The sequence below is a fragment of the Buteo buteo genome, chromosome 1 (genome assembly GCF_964188355.1).
Source record: "Buteo buteo chromosome 1, bButBut1.hap1.1, whole genome shotgun sequence".
Lineage (NCBI taxonomy): Eukaryota > Metazoa > Chordata > Aves > Accipitriformes > Accipitridae > Buteo > Buteo buteo.
Window position 1 is genome coordinate 50,777,649 of NC_134171.1, and position 22,174 is coordinate 50,799,822.

The 22,174-nt window shown below is 48.2% G+C and overlaps 2 protein-coding genes across 6 annotated transcripts; both read right to left on the reverse strand.

Moving 5' to 3' along the window:
• Positions 1–199: 199 nt before the first annotated feature.
• On the reverse strand, positions 200–6,256 carry ARL9 (ARF like GTPase 9). Of its 5 annotated transcripts, none has more exons than XM_075030157.1 (5): positions 5,460–5,631; positions 4,276–4,350; positions 3,293–3,405; positions 2,493–2,668; positions 200–1,387 (listed from the first exon to the last, which is right to left on the reverse strand). In XM_075030157.1, the coding sequence occupies exons 4-5, from the start codon at positions 2,631–2,633 to the stop codon at positions 1,208–1,210; spliced, it is 321 nt and encodes a 106-aa protein (XP_074886258.1). In that variant the 5' UTR covers positions 2,634–2,668; positions 3,293–3,405; positions 4,276–4,350; positions 5,460–5,631; the 3' UTR covers positions 200–1,207. The 5 variants fall into 5 exon arrangements, with proteins under 5 accessions (XP_074886258.1, XP_074886250.1, XP_074886233.1 ...); XM_075030149.1 differs by having other exon boundaries at positions 3,076–3,405; XM_075030132.1 differs by lacking the exons at positions 3,293–3,405; positions 4,276–4,350 and adding an exon at positions 5,994–6,256 and having other exon boundaries at positions 5,460–5,628.
• A 1,535-nt stretch (positions 6,257–7,791) lies between these two features.
• On the reverse strand, positions 7,792–22,085 carry SRP72 (signal recognition particle 72). The gene is made up of 19 exons (XM_075030180.1): positions 21,947–22,085; positions 20,608–20,728; positions 18,679–18,802; positions 17,720–17,863; positions 16,847–16,958; positions 15,639–15,670; positions 14,896–15,020; positions 14,747–14,804; positions 14,426–14,557; positions 13,902–14,030; positions 13,307–13,379; positions 12,674–12,738; positions 11,863–11,958; positions 11,292–11,395; positions 10,603–10,680; positions 9,819–9,956; positions 9,518–9,555; positions 9,041–9,200; positions 7,792–8,050 (listed from the first exon to the last, which is right to left on the reverse strand). Exons 1-19 carry the CDS (start codon positions 22,062–22,064, stop codon positions 7,876–7,878), a joined length of 2,022 nt encoding a protein of 673 aa, XP_074886281.1. The 5' UTR covers positions 22,065–22,085; the 3' UTR covers positions 7,792–7,875.
• Positions 22,086–22,174: the final 89 nt, after the last annotated feature.

The window sequence follows — 22,174 nt, forward strand, 5'->3', positions numbered from 1 at the left end:
CCGCCACCGCCCACCTCTGCACCGCGCCCCTCCCCGTCCCCACCCACCGGCGCGCGGCCCGGCCGCCGCCATGGCGCGCGCTCCCGTCGCCACGGCAACAGCGGCGCCCGCAGCCCCGCCCCGCCCCGCCGGGAACCGGCGGCTCCTCCGGCCTCTGGTTCTCCGGCGGGCTCCGCCTTGGGGTAAATGAAAGCCGGACCACCGCTTAGGGTATAAATTTTCTGCTTTATGCACCCGAAGGACGATACTATAAAACCGTCGGTACAGTACATGCGGTTGCAAAACAGGTCCTTGAGGGAAGGGCTCTGGGATCAGGCATTCTTGGAGTGGAACTACGAGGACGCTGGGAGAGCGGCACCCGTCAGCAACTCACCCTCCTCGCCTGCCACGCTAACATACATCGCTTCCCAAAAACAACAGGTTTTTCACATGTACGACTGCTTGCTCGAGGACAGCCTGGACTAAACTGGAACAAGCCGCTCAGCCCAATGCAGGAGTCTCCCACCTTTGGTGCCAATTTAACTTAAATGCTTCCAGTCACTACCTTAAATTACACTGCTTTGTTTTTTCCCTGTAGGCAAAGAAACACCTAATGTCTTCCTGCTTTCATTTTCTTGTTCTTACCCACTAAAGAAACAGTAACCAACCCAACTTCCAGAGATCGCTAATTTGCCGCTCCCTTAAAAGCCAGCTCCAATACGGCAACAACAAAAGTTGTCACCGCCAAAAATACCAGCTGCAGCACTTAAAATTTCTGACACTGTCAAGAAGTGAGGTCTCATTTTTAACAGAATAACATTGCGAACAGGGTTCTGTAAAACCTGTGAAGTAAATATATTTCAATTTAAGCCTGAGACATCAAGCCAGGTTAAATTCACTGGATACAACTTTGCTCCACTGAAGTCAATGCTCGATTCCCACCTGGCAAGAAGCCATCTCAGCCCACCTAAGCTATACATCCCCTTAACTCTGCTGTCCAGGAGACTAACTTTCCCCTACAAATACACTAAAAAATAGACTACTTTTCAAATGTATTTTCAAACCACTACAAATTAGGTTTTCTTACCAACTAGACATCATTTTCAGAGGAATTCCACACCCACAAGGAAAAGGTATCTGCACATTTCAGTTGTCATGCAGCAAACTGACCATACACTAACAACGCATCTCCCTCAGCTGCAGGTACCACATTGTAGGAAAAGAGCTGTCACTGGGTTTCCAAAACCAGCTGTGCTATCAGCTCCTTGGCATCCTTCATGCTGGAGGAGATCTCAGAGCCATCCTCGGTCACGTGGGTACCAATCAAGAACAGCTTCCTCTCATCCCCAATATCAGACAGTGCCAGAGCATCGTGGATATCGGTGATGCAATATGCACCTTCAAGGTCCTGATACACAAAAACAAAACAAGCTTGTTAGTTGCATGAGGTGGCAGCACCATTCCTGCTTTGAGCCACTGCCTTTGTCCAGGGAGGGGAAGGGTCTCAAAAGGTTCTGGGGGCACCATTCTTACACACTTTCTATGAGATCAAGTTCCCATGCCCTAAAATGCTTTTGGAAAAAAAAATGTTTATACTTAATCTAATTTCTTCCCAAAGAAACAAGGGTACAGTTCTGTTTCTAGTAATCCCAGTGTTTCTGATAATAATGTAAGACTAGCTGTACAAGGCAGACAAAAGTCTTGCTGGCCCAAGACCCCAGGCGCCCAGCACAGAGTTACAAGAAGAGGGCAAACATACAACAATCATTCCTTGCACACCTTCTCAGCCACCAGTGTTTCTGACTCTGGGACCTAGAGAATAGTAGCATTTGAGTTCGATGAAGCCAAAGCCTGCGTTTGCGCTCAAGGGCAACACAAAGGACTACTAGAAATTTAGAAGGTAAAAACGTAGAGCAAACCGAGCACACAGCCCTCATAAAAGAAAATCTGGGCTTAAAAACCCTGGGCTGTTCCGTCATCTGACCATACCACAGGCACAATTCTATTCCAGGTACAGCACCAGTCACTGACACTTTCACAAAGATCTTAGGAGAAAGCACTGCCTTGTGAGGAAAGCTGCTCTTCTCTCAGGCTTCAGCAGCAGCCTTAGGAGCAACAAACCAGACAATCTGAAGGCAAACAAGGGTGCTTCACTTTTCGGCTGCTGCTAGGTGAAGTGCTACTCCTAGACAGACATTCAGAACAGAAACCTAACTCCAGGTCTAACTGTGGTGTCCCTTGCAGCTATCAAACCTTGCAACTCTACAGCAGTTTCCACCATTACTTCCACCCACAGCTCTGACTGCACCATCTGCAAGTGCAGGACCTGCATCTTGCAGATCCAAAACTCAACCTCAGATTATTTTCTTTTGCGGTCAACAGGTGTCCCAGAAAGACCCCCAGGTCCCAGCCACGTGGCCTCCTTAAAGGCATGAAGCCTCCTTTGAAAGGCTTTGTTGCTGTTTTCAGAGCGGCTGCCAGCCCAAGCTCAGCTAGCAGGAGGGAACTCTTACCTGCTTGTTGGCCAGAACCACCACCGGCAGAGTGGAGTTGTTCTGGATCAGTTGATGAAGCAGCTGTTTTGCTACAGGCAGTCGGGCATGATCGGCTGAGTCCACGACATAGATCAGCAACAGCACTTTGGGCAAGTACATCTTCCAGTATGAACGCAGAGATTCACTGCCCCCGACTGGAAGAGAAGACAGCAGCACAGGATTCACCAAGTAATCCAACCAGCACTACTCCCAGAGGTGCAGACAGCAGGCCTTGGGCTGAAAACCCAGGGTATTTGAGTTAACAAAACTCAAAAGTATTTGGGCTACTGTATATGAGACTGGAAATAGCTTTATTTTCCCCAGTCAAGTCCCATGCAGGTATATATGTGTATGCTGCAGAGAAAAAAACAAAAAACAAAAAACAACCTTTCCATTTTAAGCTCTTATTTTGAGAGGATTCTGGGTTCAGTTTCTTTATGGTTGCTTTCTGCCTTGTTGGTTCTTGCTCTCAAGCAAGTAGGGAGAGTAGAAAGAGGTTCAGTGTCCATAAACACCCTGTGAGAATGTCCCCATATAACCTATCTCCACATGCCCATCTCACCTTAAGACAAACCAGGCCTACAGTTTCCAAAGAAGAAATTTAGCTCTGAAGTGGGAAGAACTCTCATCAGATTTGTATGACACTAGGGACTAGTTCAAAACTCCCACAGCTTTCATACTGTCAATAACCAGGGGTGCTTAGGAAGAGAGAAAATCAAGCCCCAGCAGACTCTTCAGGCAATCCTTGGGAGAAATCTTTGCACAGGATACATTTCTACCTGAGCTCTTCTCTGCTCAATACAGAGGAAACTGTCCACCTTCAAAACCAGGCCTTGTAACAATTCTGTGGTGAAACCATATGCAGCAAGTTGCTCAAGATTGTTGTTCCCATCTGGGGACAAAAAGAGTTTAGTAGTTTGCTGAGTTTAATAGAAACAGGAATAGCTAACAGTATATGAAGTATTTCAGATGTGTTTTCAGCTCTCCAGATCTTCTCCTAAGTACACTGCAGAACCACTCACTCAAAAGTATTGAGGTGCTCAAAAGGCATGGGTGAGTCTCCCAAAAGTAGCAAGTTTTCAAAGCAATATCTCTGGGGTTCCTTCAAATTGTCTCCTGCCTTACACGAGAGCCCTTTTCAAAACTGACTTGCTAGTTGGCCATCTTTTACAGCCCTCAGTGACTTTGTTCTGTTTCAAAGCAATTTTACTTTCACTTAAGTCAAAACGATTCAGTAGTTTCAAGAACACAGAAAGGGAAGCAACAATTCCCACTACGGCATGCCTACCTCTTCTTCAAGAGCCCCAGCATACCTGCAGGCAGAACTGCAAGTCTGCCACTGTGGAAAGGGGCCAAAGGGCTGTGACTGACATGTCACACTTGGGACAGATGCCTCCGATTCTGTACTGTGACATTGTGGGGGCTCATCACTGTTCCCTTTGTTAAGTGCATTCATGCATAGCATAACCCAGGGGTCAGCAACCTCACAGAGAACTTTTTTTTATTCCCAAACCAGTAGGAACTCAGCAGAAGCCAGGAGCTCCTATTTTTTACAGAGGCAAGCTACCACCCACTTAGCTATATGACGGTACAAAGAAAAAGATAGAACAGTTTTCTATCTGTCTAAGCCAGCAAAATAAAAACCCTGCTGTCTGCTGATCACCTTGTGCCATGTGATCACAGCATAGGCTGCTAACCCCTGGACTAGGCGATGGTACAGACTGGATAAGTAACCAGATTAGAGAGCCATGCATGGATTTACCTGGCTGAAACTGGCCTGAGACATTTCATTTCCCATGGGTCAGATCGCAGCCATCACATCTCAGTCACTACCAACCTGGACCAGAGAGGGAAGGACGACTCAGAGACAACAGGTTCTGCTGTGGGTGCACAGCACTGGGCCCAGGCCATCCCCAGGCAGGAGCAGAGATGCTGTGGGTTTCTCTGGGCTCAGCTAGACAAAGCACCTCCCAGTAGGAGACACAGGTGTCTCATACCTACTAGGATCTCTGGAGAGATGACTTCTCTAAGACACTGCAGAGACTCCAATGGTAGTACGACTGGGAACGAAACTCTGCCTTAGCAGCCTCATCCTCACATCCCAAAAACTTACCTGGGAACAGCACGACTCCTTTAGGCCTGCTGACAAAGGTATGGAGGTGTCTATGGGCTAGCTGCCAAGTGAGCCGGTTGAGCATTGGTACAGCACAGTGCAGAAACAGCAAGAAGTAGCTTCTGCCTCCACAGAAGGCAGGCACTGATAAGGCTAGGATGTCAGCCTCTCTGTACCAGGGACTGACCTGACTCCAGGGCCTCTACCTTCCCCATCAGCTAGCTGCACCTAGAACAGCTGTGGCACCCCAAAAGCATCACAGGAGACGCTCTCTGCAGGCATGGACAATACTCAAAAATCAGTGCTAAGGACAACACAGAAAGTTGGTGAAAACCCAGACATTCAAAAGCCATTAAAGACTAGAAAACACCACTTAGGAGGCTTTTGAACAAAAAGGGTACAAAGCTTTTCTCTTCCTCCTCTCTTCTTTCACCTTATTATTCATTCCCCTTCAGCTCTTGCCCTTTGCCAGGCATGAGCACCAAGGAGAATCTGTACAACACATAATGGCGATGGACCACCACACAGGTCTTACTAGGGACACCTCTGCTTTGGGCTGGTTTCACATAATCAGGCTTGTTCCCCTTCTCTCTCTGGGAGCAGAACTCCCTGGAGGACAGGGCCGAACAAACACAGACCTCCTCTAACACCAGTATATCATCTCCTTCAAGAAGTGGGGTGGGAAAGCAGAATCCCTAAGGAGAAATTAATCACAGCTTTGTGTTATCAGAGCGGGCACGAGGGGATGCGGAGCTTTTTAAAATACGGGCCTGATCCCTAGGGCACAGGATAGGAACTTATTTTATGTTCCGTACTAGAACAGGTTCACTCACTCTCCAGGAACTCCATCTGGGACTCTTCAGTGCTGACACAGATGGCGTTGAAGCCTTCGGTGGGAGCCACGCTGCGCTTGACGTGGTTAGTTGCCAGGGAGTGGAGAATGCTGGTCTTCCCAGCCCCATCCAGGCCCAGCACCAGTATCTGCTTGCCGTGTCCTCTACCCTGCAAGGGGAGGGGCAGCAGGCTTAGCCAGGCAACGAGGCAGCGCGAAGCTTAGCGGGGCTGAGGGAAACGGGGGGTCTGTCCATGCCCGTACGGGGGGAACAGCAAAAACCACTTCGAGGTGAAGAGGGAGACCATGGGAGGCCAGGGACGCCCGCCGGCCCCGGCCCGACAGCGGGCAGCCGCGGAGGAAAGCGGAGAGAGCGGCCCCGGCCTGCCCGCCCCGCCCGCTCCGCCGCGGCCTGGGGGCCCAGTCGGACCGAGGCGGGCGGGGGCGACGCAGCCCCGCCGAGAGGGCCCGGGCGGCTCCGCCGGCGCTCCCCGACCCGGCGGCCCCGCCCGCTGCCCCGACCCGGCCCCGGTACCTGATCGGCGGCGGCGGCTGCAGGGCGGGCGGCCGCCGGCGCGGCCCGGCTTCGCAGGCGGGCCCAGGCCCAGGCCGCCACGGCCGCGCCACCCGCCACGGCCAGCGCCGCTCCCCACAGCGCGGCGGGCCGCAGGCGGGTGCCCATGGCCGCCCCGGACCGGCCTGCTCCGCTCGGCGCCGCGCAGGGACGCACGGACGCAGACGGACACAGGGACACACGTACGGAGAGCTCGCTCGCCCCGCAGCGCTGCGCGCCGGCAGGGCTCCCCCTGCAGCCCCAAATGCAGGGCTCCCTCCCGCGACAGCTGGGCTCGCAACTTCAGGCTGAGATCTTAACTGGTTTCAGTAAAAAGCGAACCGTTTCACAGGTGGCTTTTTGCTGTTTGTTAGAGGAAGGCAGGCCTTCCCCACAGCTGCCGCCCTCTTCCCCCCGCAACGGGATTTGCTCCCAGTTCGCTTCTACTTAGGTACCCATCTCTGGGACACACAGTCAGGGCACTGTCCAGGCAGCCTGGTGAGGGCTCCAGCAGTGCCACAGTCAGCGTTTCCATCGGGTCAGAGTTTCAGCAAGGTTTGACCAGAGAAGACACCTGCAGAACACATAGTTGCATTCTCCTCCAGTATCTCCTCCCTCCAAATCACTCTCCAGAAGCTGTGTCACTACAGTATAGCGCTCACTCTCCTGTAGTCACCAGCTGCCAGCTAAGAGAAGACACATCAGCCAGGCAGGTCATTTAGAACAATCCTTTCTATTCAGCACTCACTTGGCAGCAAGCGACTCTGACAGCCATTCATAAAGATGTTTTCTCTATGCTCTTCTTCTTTCTTCTCACTCAGAGCACAACACACATTCAGGCCCCTTCCCAGATGCTCCCAGTGTACAGTCAAGGTAATAAAGAATAGATTCTACTTAGAATTTTAGTCCATGGGGTCTCAGGGGCAGGGGGGTTTAAGCCACAGTAACATTTCCCTTGCTCCCCACTTCCTCAGGCCTTTGCTTTAAATTGAGAGACAGAAGCCTTTGCCTTTTGGCCTGACATCTAACAACTCTCCCTGAGGTGCTATTTCTACCTATTGAAAGTCCATGTATGGAAAAATGTTTCTGCTACATTCAGACCAAACCAGACGTTTCAAGAGATGCTTGGGGGCTACCTGCAGAGTTCTAGGAGAGCAGACACATCTTCCATCTCACCACCAGCTTCCACTTGAGAAGTGCAATGTCTCTTCAATGCCGCCTACCATCACAACCAGCCACTTTGTTTTAGCTCACTCTCATTTTGCCAAGCCCACCAGAATAAGGCAGCTGGCTTGCAGAAAAGGGGACATCAAGTCAGCTGCCATACACTTCGCCATGCTTTTTACTAACAGCCTTGTTCTCCCCCTTCCGATTATCTTCTCCTGTATAATTTAACCCATACGTTGTTTTCCAAGACCCTTTGTGCCTGTGCTCTTTGGTGGTCAATGACTGACTGGGACAAGACATAGAAGACAGTGCTTCCATCACACATAGTCAGACACACTGTCAGATAAATCTGCTGAAGGCCTTAACTAACAAATGCAGGAGGAGAATAAAACTACATTTCAAGTTCTTGATTATTCCACATCTTTTAAATGTTTGGCAACATGGACAGATTTCTTCTTCGGGGCTGCATTTGAGTTTGATGGCAACACCCTAAGTCACAGTGGGGGCAAGCGTGATGAAGGCAACTTGGTGAGCAGACACATCATGGTGCCTATATACCAGCCCATCTCCCCCCAGACCACCCACAGGCAGGACAGAGATCTGGATGCCAAGAGTCTTTCACCAGCACTTGCTTTTGACCTTTATTCTGCAACCAGTGTCGCTTATTGCAGGAGAGAAAAGTTACACAACCTGCTTTTTACCACCCTCCTTTAGCCCCTTTCTTTTTCTTCTGCTGCTGTTTCTTCTTGGTGGCTGGGGCACCAGCAGGTTTTTGGTGCCTGGGAGGGATGACGTTACTTGTGGCCGATACTGCTGCAGCGCTGCCAGGCCGAGGGGAGGTAGGTGGGCTGCTGGCAGTCCTACTGGCATCCCTGCAGGGAAAATGAGAGAAAGAGATACCACGTGGGTTCACAGCCACCTACAAGACTCGGCAGTACTGCAGGAAGCTGACAGCAAAAAATAGCAGCTGCCCCATAAGACAGCACTAGGTAGCATTATGTATGGGAGGGCACTCATGCAAGGAGATCTTAAATAAACTTCAACATACAGAGAAGGGCTGATGGGCAAAAGGACCTTCTAGCTGTTATGTTTACTAGACAGCTTAAGTCCCCAACTACAAAAGCAAGGTTAACTTTCGAATAGACAGGTGGCAGCTCATGCAACACCCGAGAAACCCTTCAGGCCCCCACGCTTAGGCAGTGCAAACCCAACATCCTTTCTCTCCTTAACCACAGAGGAATCTTTGTGCCAGCTCTCCTTGCACACACTGCTCAAGCCAACAGTGTCACAAAAGGCTTTTTATGCTTCTGAGACAGCTGTGTAAAGAGAAACGATCAGACGGCACTGGCAAGTCCCTGAGTTGCTGTTATTTTAGAAGTACTTCCTTCTCTCAGATGCTAGTAAGTCACCATCTTGCTCTCAGGCCTCATACACAATGGTAAACCCCGATTCCAGCTCAGATAATCAGTGTCAACTTAGAAGGAAGTATAGTGTTTTCCCAAATCATGGCTAATGGCTCTCCAGCCACCAAAGGACTTGAAAGCAAATAGCTCGAGAGAAAGCATGCGGAATTCATCTCATTGTCAGAACTAAGAAAAGCACATTAAAAGACTATGGGAATTTTATTTGCACATTGACACCTTCAAGCAAAGCATGCCAATCATATCATTTTGATTTTCAGCAACCTATAGGGATCTTTGGGAAAAGCAGCTGGTAGAAAGTTCAAGCGGCAAAGCACAGTTTCACTTGTGCTACTCACGGTTGGCGTGGTGACAAAGCCACAGAAAAAGCAGCACAAACCCAGCCCTCCCAGCTGCTCAGGAGTGACTCCCCACACCAAGCCCTGCAAAATGGGTACTTACAGTTCAGAGGAGCCAGCTGTGGTTGAACCCTGAGTCCCCTTGCCAACCTGATCCTTCTTCTTGCCCTTCTTCCGTCCACGATAGTAGGAACGCTCTCGCATTGGAAGCCACCGCTCAGGGTCGGGAGTCACCTTGGGGTCATAGTTCTTAGGCAGCTTTCCTGCAGAACATCCAGCACCAGGAACTGAGACTGGGGTCAAGACACTAGAGAGGTATCACCAAGGGATATGCATGGGATGTCAGTAGCCAGGAAGCACAAAGAGCCCAGCAACCCACATCACCCTGTCAGGGTGTTGCTCTCACTTCTGTGGAAAAATGCTCCATCCAAACAAGCTATCATAAAGATCTGGGTTCACAGGGACCCAGTCCCAGCAAAGGGCTCCAGCTCCTGGGGAGCTGAAGGCTGGCTATTTGAAGAAACAGTCTGGTGAGCTCTCTGGAGCTGTGCCACGTCAACAGCTAGGAAATGCAACTTACCCTTCTTTTTTTTCTTCTTCTTCTTCACATCCCCTTGTCTGAAAAGCAAGAAGGGAAACAGCTGCTGTGACACAGCAAGGAAACAGCAAACAAGTAAACTAAAAATTATCTCTGGAAGAAGCTAAACCATTCCCATCTCTCTCAAAACTTGGTCTGCTGCTACCTGAAGCTCCTTGCAGTTAAACATCAGGCTCCCTTTCCACCAGCCTGCTTTCTGCAGCAATGCCCCCCACCACATCAGGTGTGGTTCTTGTGCTACCCCAAATAATAAATGCACCAGAACTACAGCAGCCCGCTTTACCCTTGCTCCTTCTGCTGGGTGTCTCCAGTGAGCTTTCCAGCTTTCTTCCGAACATAGGTTGCTCCATGTGAGTTCTCCAGTGCATCAACATCTACTTTCAGTGACATGGTGTCTGAGGAAGGCAAATGTTTGCTAAGACTGCAAGGGAAGAGTTCAGGGATGCAAACCGGCAAGCAAAAAGATAAACACTCAGGTTTGTCCAGAGAGCAATAGGCAACTTCAGCTTAAACGAATTCAGCCTGTTAGTAATGCTGACAACACCAGACAGGCCTACAGGGCTGTCTCACCAGCTTCCTACACAAGCTGGGATGAGCTGCTTAATCACCATTTGCCTCATTTTCCCTTCTCTGATATGGGGACAGAAGCAGCAACTTCCTCTGAAAGCTGCTCAGTGTGGCAAAAGCAGTATGTGAACCTGGTGTTTTGGGTCAGTGAGAGCTTAGGCATATTTTATTGGGCACAGTCCTGCATTACTGCCACGGGTTTAAGACTCCAACAGAAAAGATGAAGGAGCTCCTAATTTTGGTTCCACCTAGTCTTAAGTTATCAATTCTCAGAGAGAAGGAGGTCAAAGACAAAAGGGTCCCAGGATCGTGCAGTAATCAAACCAGTCAGGGAAATAATATAGCTCCAGACAACTTGACCTGGATACGGTAGCTGTTCTGGAGATGTTCCTTGCCTTCTTCAGGTGAGAGTGGGTCTGAATTCCACACACAGCTGAAATCCAAGGGAGCAATGCCCAAACATCTCTTTCTTTGCTCTGATACCACCACCAAAAGGATACACTTTAGCTTTTTCAGGGTCCACCAGGGAATACGCAGAGATGAGCTGTGCCAGAGTATGCACATCTTTTGGGTTTTGTCTTTGTCAGGGGAAAAAAAAGAAAAGGACCAAGTTACCAAGGTACACACTCATCCCAAAGACTGGTATCACCATGCAGTGCTTGCTGCTGCAGCATAGCTGCTATCTGTGGGGATAGGCATGTCAGTCTGTGGTCTCCTCCAGAGCACATCACCAAACATCACTGGTGTGGACAAAGGGAGGTGCAGACATCTCCACAGTTCCATGAAGCAGGCAATGACAGACAAAAAAGCCCCCAGGTCCCAGTAGCAAAGGCAAGCTAACAGTACCCCCAAAAAAATCTCATCAAGTGCGTAATAAAAACTAAAACCTAGACATCCGTGGTTTATTTATCATTAGAAAAAATAATGCATCCCAGTCCCCAAAGCAACCTTCGCTGCACACAAGAGGCCTCTGGGACAAGTCAACCAGGTTTTCAAGCGAACATCAGCTATAGATCAAATTAATTATCCCCCCTCCTTCCAAAATATGGCTTTGCATTGGAGCCCCTGTGCAAAAGCAACTCTAAAGAATGGCTAACAGTCAATCAATATTGTCAGACACTGCCTGGCACCAGACAGCTTGCAAAGGTCTCTGGGCAGAAACCTCCTGTTCAGCAACCACCCAACTCACTTCCAGAGCTCCTCCAAGTCACTGATTGCTTCCTTCTTCCTGCCATGCTTTAGTTTGAAGTTGGCAGCTTCCCTTATCAGCGACAAATGGACAGGAGACTTTGGCTGAAAGACACAGCAGCCATAATTAGTTCCTCATTATCACAGCATGGAGCCCAGCTCTAGCTGGCTTATATGCCCCTGAGACCTGGCCAAGGAGAACTGAGTTAGCACCCTGTTGTGCAGAAAGTAGAACACCTTTGCACTCTAGGATGTCAGGCAGAACTGCAGGGGACACAGCAGCTTGCTGCTCCACAATGCTTTCTAGTCAGGGAGAAGGCCTGACTGCTACATTTGGGCACCCATTGCCCCCACTCTCCTAATCTGACAGGAGCTGCTGCTCCCTGTTTGAAACACATCTAAAATAATGAAACAGTGATAAAACAAATGCTCACAGAACAGGAGTTCACAGGTCCCCAAAACCCCAACTGGATCAGCTGCTGGGGCTACGCATCAACAGGAAAAGATGACTTGGACTAGCTAGAAAAGACTGAGAAAAATCTTTGCGCATTAGCTCCTCTGGTCTCACTTGCCTGGAATTGCTGATACCACTGGATAGCCTGTGTGAAGACCTCAATTGCACTGTCAATGTCCTCTTCATGACTGTACATTGTCACCAACGCAGACACCTGCAAACATTGAAGAGCAGCTTATAGTAGGTCTATCACAGAAGCTGTCTATAGACAGAGGGTCAGCAGTTAAATGACAGAGATTTCCTAAAAGCAGAGTCAATGTGAGCTTTCTGCTCTGTCCCTAAAAACCAACTGTGGTTAGAGGTGACTCAGGGCAAGGAGCTGGTATTGCTGACTGCCCCTATAAATTACTTTGATCATCCACACTTGCAATTGGAATGGACCTACAACTGTCAGGCTCTGCTCAATATGTTTACGCTGTACACTTGAGCATTTTCAAGGTCATCAAACTTTTCCGAATACCAGGTGTGGACATGCGTGCAGACCGGGGTGATGCTGTGGGGATGGAACATATGGCACTTTCTCCCTAATACCTGTTATCCTAAAGCTGCTTCAGAAACTTCCCAACAGTACATACCAGGGAAGCAGCTGCTCCAGTCATGCAAGTAAATACAGGCAATATGCAGGTCTGAGGGATTACGAGACTGGGAAGAGAGGCAGAAAGCATCTCTGCGGACAGGTAGAGTACTGTTCAGGCTACCTGATACAAGTTATAATCCCACCTTTGTCCAAGACAAGGAAGATGGGCTCAAATTCCCTGCAGACACTCAGGTCAGGTGAAAACCACAGGGAAGAGGTAACAGGGAGCAGGCAGTACAAAGCTGTGCTACAAGGGAAAAACCTTACACAGTTCAGACTGAGTTTTGCTTACCATACCAGGCTTGTGCTGCAGTTCTTCTATGCTCCTCAGGATCATGCAGGCTTTGGTGACACTGCCTAGAAGAGAGACAGGGAGGAACATGCTCTGAGTGTCACAGTAACACTTCACCCTGCCTGTGAACTTCCAGCCAAAGGTAAACAACAGGGACTTAACGATCCCCTTCTTAGAATATCTCCCCCGTTTCCAGGAATAAAGGACAGGCCTCCACACAATGGACCTTTCTGCCCTTGCCACATCCTGCAAGGGTTCAGGAGCAAGCTTTTGCAAGCAGGCTCTTCTCTTCCAGGAGCAACTCTGAGCTGCCTGACTGTATGCAGGAATGGTAGCATAAGGGAGCCCCACGCTGCTCCCAAAACCCTCCTGCCCCAGAACAGATTCAGCCCTATTATTCACAAAGACTGTGGGTGTCTCTGCCAAGGATCTGTGGAGGCTGGACATCCATTTTAAGCTATGAGTGTTATCCTGCCATAGCCATATACATAGAAAACTCGACTGAAAGCATCTCTGCTCTGTACCACAGTCACAACAGTGACTGCAGCAAAGATTGCCCTAAAGCCTGTTTTTCTCACCCCTTGGACCATTATCATGTGCAGACACTTCCCAGCAAAGGAGGACACTAGATACCTTGAGCAATTTTTAGCTGGGCCATCGTCAGCTTGATCTCAGCTGCATTGGCAGGGTGCTGATCTGCAAAGTCCTGAGAATCAGAGGAAAGAACAATTCAACATGTGTGTGGGAACCAGGCTGCTGCTATGGTGAATCACATCTCATGCTCAGTCACAGCAAGCTGGCAAGTGCCAAAGGAAGCTTTCCAGCACAGGCAGGCTTCAGCACACAGCAGAGGAGGGACCCAAACAGTGCCAGTGGCCCATCATCCTCTCAGATTTCTGTCCCAGGCCACTCACTCACTCCCGAAAGGAGGCTGTTGCAAACTGCTGGCAAGCAGAGCAGCAGAGCGCACTGCTTACCCTAGAAGTCTACTACAGACAGTTTCCCAAGCATAAAAATGAGAGGTGCAAGGCAACTATTTCCCTTTAAAAGCAGCATTGCTCAGTTGGGTAATGCCTTCCAGCAGCATTACACCAAACCAAAATAAGCACAGTCAGATACCCTGGAAATTTAAACCAGACAATACAAAAGCTAAGGGAAACAGCACAAGAGAACACAAAGCACAAGTTTAAACAGAGCTTGGCCAAAGGAGTACTTTCTCTTAACCTACCTGCAGAAGCCCTACAGCCTTTGCATGCTGCTTCTCACGACACAGTTGGGCTGCCTGGATAAGCACAGGGAGCAGATGCTCAGGGCTCTGCGACTGCAGGCTTGCCGACAGCTTGCGGCACTGATCTGCCTGAGGAGTGGGAAGAGAGAATACACTTTACTCAACCTCTGCAAGCACATAACAAAGGGCTAACATACCAGTTGTATTTGAGAAGAGATGCTAGTGATTAAATGGGTACACAGAACCAAGAACAAGTCCCCTTAGTAGCACTTCAGATGCATCTAAGAACCCCACAAACCCCTTCTGTTTCCTAGTCATCTCCACACCATCCTCCCTACAGCAACACTCAAGTCACCGCACAACTGGCTGGCTGCTCTTTTAGGGGTGATTCTTTTTTTTATTCCTCACTTATATGCTTAAACCAAGTGGTCTTCTGACACAGAACAATTGCATATCCACATTTGCCTAGTCAAACTCTTGTGGAATAAATCTGTAGCTACTTACTGCAGATCAGTGTCCCCTACCTGGTTAGTGTACATTGCGAGCAAAGCTTTGTTGAATTCAATCGCCTGGAGCTGTTTCTTGGAGAGTTTATGCTCAACACCTTCTGCATTGGTCAGCTTCACCTTTTTCTTTGAGTCAAAGACATTTTGGTCCTGGGGAAATCACACATCATGAGATTTCACTACGTTCCTTGAAGAAGAAAAGGTCTCTGGGTCTGCGATTTAACTATTGCTTAGGAAAAAGTCTTTCCTGATTATCCCCCTTCTCTCCACAAAAGCAGAGAAGCAGGCTGAGTAACCACCAGGAAGGGCTGCATTGAAAGTGGCAAGGTAATTCTATACCTTGTTAATTGTGATGATGTTATTTGCAATGACAGCAAGCAGTCCTACATCTGTTGGCCTGCAGTTAAGAAAAGTAGAAAGCACATTGTTATTTACAGTGGCCTTTCTATAGGTGGAAAACTGAGCATTTATTTTAGAAAAGCCCTTACTTCAACTTGATTATTTGATTGTAGAGCTGTAGAGCATCCTCTGTACGACCCTGCAGTTGCATGATATAAGCCATCTGACCATGAATAATGGCCAGTTCAGCCTCAATGTCTTCCTCTGTCACATCCTGAAGGAAAATCAAGGCAAAAAGGAAAAAGCTGCCATCTCACCTCTCTTCCCCTGGCTTCAGCATTCTTCTGGCAAATGTCTACAAGCTCTTTTGGGCAGTATTAACAGCAAAGTACCCCAGATACTGCAGGTGAAGATTGTAGCCACAGCACAAATACAAGCATATCTGGGATAAACCAAGAGAAAAGAAAGCTTCACCTGCTCTTGCAAGAATCTGGATACCCTTAACTTGTGTGCTGAATCTGCCTCTCTGCTTGAACCAATGACAGTGATTACAAATTTCCCATGTTTCCCACCACCCATTTGGCATGTTCATCCATAGCAGGGGTGGGTGACAGGGAGGTTTCAGACAACCTGTACCCATCCTGCCTGCACCAGCACAGGTAACTGTGCAAGGAGCACAGCAGCAGTCTGCAGTGTTAGCTACACTTCTGCAACAACCATGATTGCTGCCCCAGCCTCAGAAGCAGGTACCAGCAGCAGTGGCAAGTCTTGCTGAGTAATACTGCACAGCAGCTTTAGCTATCCTCTGGCTATCTGCAGTACACTTCATGACCGCACCCTCGTTCATGCTGGTGCAAAGCAAACACTTTCCAGAACAACATCAAGAACTTACAGAGTCTTCTGATAGCGATTGGCGGCACAGTTCTAGAAGGAAAAACAAGTTGAAGAACACAGTTTAGAAGGCTTTAGGGGAAAAAAAACAGCCTAGAAGCATGGGGGAACATAAACTTTTTTCACATATCCCTGAAACTTCTGCAGCTTAACAAGGGCACATCAGACTACAAGTCTGATGGTGGATGGGACTGAGCATGAGGGAGACTACATGATGCAGAAGAAATATCAAATGCACAGGAGATACTGTCCCTCCCAAAGCTGCCTTCTGAGAGCAGACTTACACACTCATTTTTTGTCCTAAACAACTTTCCTTAAACCTAGTTCCTGATCTTTTCCATAGGGATCACTTGGCTGCAACGGCTCACCAACCGCTCACCATGTTGAGAGTTATTTTAAGTGCTGCAAGCCTGCAATATTTAGATTACACCACCCTTTATGGGGCAGCAATTCCCTCAGTTTTCAGTACACATACCAGTCACTTCTTCACTTTCTCCTATACCTCACCAGAACATCACTTTTTCTGCTCTCTGAAGGACTACTATCACAGCACAAAGGCTCAAATTACGCATGATTAATAAATCAGTTGTATGGGAGAGCTGCTATTCTATCATCAAAATCAGGACAGAATTGACCTATTTATCTGCAAAAGCAATTAGATCAGAAAGAAACTAATTCTTCCTAATTCTCCCCCCAGCCTTTTTTTTTTAACCACACACAAAAAACCCCTTCCACCCCATAGAAAAAAATTTTCTTTGCAAAAAAGCTCATTTATTGGCTTATAATAATTTCATACCTAATTCAGACCATGAAGTATTTTTATTTTTTATAGTGTATGTTCATATATACACATACACTAACAAAGCCAAGAGTTAGAATAGATGAAACATCTCATGCTTATGAGAAGAGATTACACTTATGTCTACTTCCTACTTCAAAAGACTGGTCAAAGGAATGGAACACCAATTGTGGGCTGTAAGAGAGCAAGGAGACGGTACATGCTGCATGGCTCTGGAAAAGGGCTACAGAGGAACACTTCTACAAAAACACCAGTGCTGTCAGTAACCATACAGAAAGTTACAACAAATACTGCTGCTGGGCAGTTTTTAAATTTTCAAAACCTCTTTCTCTCTGATTAAGTGTGTCTATAGAAAGCAAATAACTACATCTATCACACAAAGCTTCCCTCTCACCTCACCATGTTTTTACCTTCTGCTTTCTGTAGTTTTTTCATTGCTTCATTCAACTTTCCTTGCCCAATCAATGCACATGCACTGTTATAACACAGCTCGTAGGTAGCTTCTCGAAGGCCCAAATCTTCCTAGCATGAAAAGCAAATGTAACACTGCATAAACACCAACTGATCTATACAGATTTGACAGGCAACGGACACAAACTATAGTTTCATGTACATTCAAACTATTCCTTGCAAAATAAATTGAGGCAATTTTAAAAGGGCACACACCTGGCAAATAAGTCACAGTGCAAAGGATCTTCCCTCACACTGCACAACAAAGTCAGAGGCAACTGATAAGGCAGCAATGAAACTACAGCCTGAACTTGGGGACTACTTAAGCTGCTGAAAGAGGGCAGGTAAGAACTGCTACTCTAGAGAACTAGAAAGTGGATCCACAGCACTGAACGGAAGGCTGAGCATACTGTGCACACCTCCAAGGACAAAGATTTCTGAAAAAATGAGAACATTACAGTCTGCAGTGTTCATTAACAAAAATATTCCCAAGCATGGCTGGGTGATCCAGGCAGTTAGCTTTACCCTGGGCAAGAGGGTAATGAGACAGGGGAAAGTGCTAGTCACCACAGGTGTTCTGCCTAATGCAGGTTCAGAGAGATGTATTTCCTGCTCTGCTGTGACATCTACTAATACAAGCCTCCTAGAGATCAAAGGTGAAGTATAACTCATGAACAATAACAGCATTTATTCCTCCATACAGGGGAAATTGATCTTCAATAAACTCAGAAGTCATTAAGATACAGCAACACATTTCTGTCCTGTTAAATATCTATGATTCCATATCCTTTATTCCTTGTCTCTCACTCTTGGACACATACACACTTACTTACTGGCATCACTTTCTCCCATGTGCTTTGTGCTGCCACAACAGCAGAGAGGTTGGTTTTTCTCTCTTCCTCATACTCATCCTGGGAGTTGCGGATGAGATCCCTGTATGTAGCCAGACAATCGTCATAACGCTCCAACCTGTACAACTGAAAAGGGGAAGGGATTAGCCTTCAAAAGTGTATTTCCCTGTGTATGCTAGTAACTACAGCCTCCTTCCTCCCCCCCACCATGGACTGGCAGCAGCAGAGCATAGTATGTTTTAAGCTGAACACTACTAACATTTGCATCTACCTTTAAGGGCAAACTCTCTATATAGATTACATTTGCAAGGATTCAAGCAATGAAACCAGATACCTGCACGCAAATGGCACAGTTCTTACTCCTAAAACAGCTTCTTTAAAAGCAGCAGTTTACACAGTTCTGTCCTCAAACAGCCTTTCTCCAGATTATATCACCTCTCTGTGAGAGAGATTAAATGAATGGTCTTTCATGCAGCTGAAAAAAGACAGCCAATTCTTCACAAAACTGTTCTGATCAACCAGGGAGAAAACAGAGAAGAAACGCAACTTCTTTTCTGCTTCACTTCTAACGTCTGAGATGTCAGGTCCTGCAAACCACTCCTAGACAGGTATCTAATGCAAGCAGATGGCTCAACCACAAATAAATCCCATCGGCTTCTTCCATCCTCCATCCCCTCAGTCAGATGGCTATTATCAGGCCAGACCCAGGAAGGGAGAGTGAGTCACAAATGTATTGCTTTGTTCAGTGGCAGTAAGACGACAACTCTGCCTCCAGCAACAGGTGACTGAAGCTCCACAGAAGCTGGAGCAGTTGGGAACTGTACCTCTCCTTACCTTCAAGGCTGAGAAGGAAATTCTGTCCCCATACTTGCCCCACATTAGAAGAGGGACAAGGCATCTAGCATAGGAAACTCCTACCAGGAAGAAAAGCTTGTAATTACCACTTGTCCATAAAGCTCCTTCAGTTTGTCTGTCTGCTGACTGGCACTCTGAATGGTCTTGAGAGCATTTTCAATACGATTCAACCTGTATTCACAGTAGGCCTTCTCAAAGGCAATGATGTCACTGCAAGGACAAGACAAACAGCACGTACTGTTGTCTTCATTCAACAGCATTCACCCACCTGAACACACTTGTTTAAGCAGCCCTGATTAATCACAGACTGCTACATTCCCAAAGAGCCAAACACCAGAGGTGAGCATATGATCACAGAGTACTGAATTACATGTCTGCTGAGCACTGAAAATATCTTACACCTACTTTGTGTTCAACAGAGAAGGAACACCAAAACTCACCTAAAAGAAGAGGTTCCTTTCTTCTGGTGTTTCCAGACACATGGCATTTCAAATCGCCCCCCCCGCCCCCCGCCCCGGCTCCTACTGATTATGCGAATCAAATGCTTAAAGGTAAAACAATACCAAACTTCATTATGTGACTCCTTCTTAAGGAGAAAGCATATCATTACAGCAAAAGATTGTTACTGCAAACTTTCAAAGACAATCAACTCAGAGAGAGAAAGGAAATGGTATAAGACACGGTCCCTCTTATAGTCCGCTACTAAGCCAACGGTAACATTAACCTATTTTGAAATACCAGTGCAGCAGAACTGCAGCAAAAGAGTTTGCTGATATTAACATAGAATTGGCTTCAAAGCAAGCTCACACCAGCAGGTAGCGTTATCAAACAAGCAGTGCCCTGAATGCTGTGTTCCACCTACCCCCTGAGCTACCACTTAAGCCAAAGGAAAATTAATCAGCAATTCACTTAGTTCATTACTGGTGCCACTTTGTCACCAGCTACTTCTTTGCCTATTTAAAATTAAGTCAGTCCAGCTGAGTATTACAGGAGTCTGAAAACAAACAAATGGCATTAAGAATTAAAGCAAAGCAGTGGGCCAGCCTCAGTGCAGGACAGGACAACTTCTAGGCAGAACAAGAACCACCACTTTCCCTGCTCTGCAGGATACAGAGACAGACACACAGTAGAGCCAAGCTAAAGAAATTATAGGGACAACTCTGAAGCCAGTTGAATTTAGAGAAATTATTCCTCTTCCTCTCCTTATACTAAAAAACCAAGCTAAAAAACTTAAATTAAACCCCTTCCATCCCAGGAAAGAAGGAATTTGTGAATAAGGTAATTATGTTTTAGTCAGATGTGAACATAAACGAGGGTATGTTTCATCACACTAATACTACAAGACACTTCTCTGGGAAATTCCTTAACAAGACAAGTATCTGAAATACAAGAGTTTTGCTGCCAGGCAGTTCTTGGGTAGCAATTTTCATCCTAGTCATTGCACAAAGAGCATCTTTATGAGGAAGAAAATTAGAGTCTGCTTAACGACACAAATGGGAAGCTTGACTTGTTCTCAAACACAAATTGTCTCCAAGGTCCCAATTTTGAGAACATACACAAAGGCCTTGCATTACCCCAAAAGCTGAAGCAGTACCTTCAGGCTGTCAAGAGAAAAGGACCCCAAGGAGCAGTATGATGAGACAGCCAAGCAAAGCTAACAGCTCACTGCCACTGGCAAGGCCTTATCCCTTCTCTCTTCACTACCCATGAGATCTGTCCTCTTCCCTTGTACCAGCACATCAACAAGCAGAATCAGCTCATGAAGGTGGATGAAAACTAGATTAGGGACAATCCCTTCAAGAGTAACAGCAAGATGTTAGACTGTCCCAAACTCATCCAGACGACCTCTCACACCCAGAATAAGTCAGTGTTTCACTGAGAAGCACAATCCCAATGGCTCTGAGGACCTCCTGCTCCCTATTTTGCTGCCTATTAGTCCCCTCCACTGAAGCTGCAGCAGCTTCTCAAGGAGTTGCGGTTTCGTATTTTGTAGAGCACAGGAAGCCACAACTCACCTGGTTAACACTTTAGTGTGGGTGTTGATTACACTGAGGGCTTCCTTGAAGTTCCCGTTCTGGATAAGACACACTACTTTACACTGAAGTGCAGTCACATCGTCTTTGCTGATCTGCAGTACTGGAGGAGAAACCAGTTTCAACACAACGATCTATCTCATTATTGGACACATTAAGGCTTTGTAAGAGCTGTATGTTTTTACAGTTGCAAAAACCCATCACAGAGAGCAGTCACGTCAATTTAAAGGGGTCCTGGCACGGCTTGCTTTGGCTCAGATCATGAAACAAATCCTGTCACATAAAAGAATCCCGTATTTATACTGAACTTACCTGAAGTGACCGCTGTGCTAACACGCCTGGAACAGAGCTACACCAAAGGAGCTGTACACACCTCGACAAACCTTTCATTGTCATTTCACTTCCAAGCAGAGAACACAGTGCCAAAACCCGAGTGCCATGTCAAGTGCACACAGGAGGAAAAGCACACGATACAGAAAAACTGTATGGCTCTAGCCAGGTATTCACTTTACATGCTAATACTTTCTGCCAGTGGAAGACAGTGAGGGAGAACTAGGAGAGAGAAATAGATTTTGATATTTGCTTTTTTCATGCGGTCCCAACTCTCAGATCTGCTAGGACAAGAGATGAGTCCCTGCTCCCTACAAACAGCAAAGAGAGAACTTTTAGCCATAACGTGCCTTGTATCACCATCCCATTTTGGATGCCAAACTAGCAAGACAACGCATCTCAACGTGGACTCTCACGCCCGAGCAAGTTATCACTCCCAACTCAGTCAGTCCACACCACGCACACCACCACTCCTCCAGTTCCCAGGAGGAAAAGCCCTCCTTCCTTCCACGACCAGAACTGAAGGAAAACCCACGAGTGGCTCCTAAAGCCCGGCCTACAGCAAGGCCTACGTGATGCAAGAGAAGCAACCGATGGTCCCGGTGCAGGAGCGGGGGCCTAGGCAGCTGCCCTGCTCGGCTCCCCCATCCGCTTTAGGCTCTCGCCTCTCCCCTACCACAGCGAAGCCTCCGGCAGCGTGCCGCAAGGCCGCCGGCCGCCCCTTGCCCGCCGCCCTGCTCCCGGAGGCCGGCACGAAGCCTACAGACGGCAACGGCCCGCTCCCCGCCGCGGCGGCCCTGCACAAGGCCGAACCCGCCCGGGCAGTGACCACGGGGAGTGAAGCCGGCCGGGGCAGATCTGAGGCGGGGGGGTGACGGGACGACACACGGACACCGGGAGCTTTCTCCTGGCGGCGTGCGGCCCGGCGGCGCGGCAGGGCCCGGCACCGACATGGCGGCGGGGAGCAGCACTCGTTCGCTCACTCACTCACTCTTGTTAACGGACTTGAGCGCGCGGGCGAAGTCGCCGTTCTGGCCGCAGCGGTTCACCTCGCTCCACAGCGCTGCCGCCGCCGCCGCCGCGCCACCCGCCGCTGCCGCCGCTGCCATCTTGGAACCGGGAGGCGAAACACCGGGGGGGGGGGCGGCTGCCCCGGAAGCGGAAGGGCCGCGCGCGCCGGCCGCCACGTCGCGAAGGGCGGGGCGGGGTCCCACCCTCC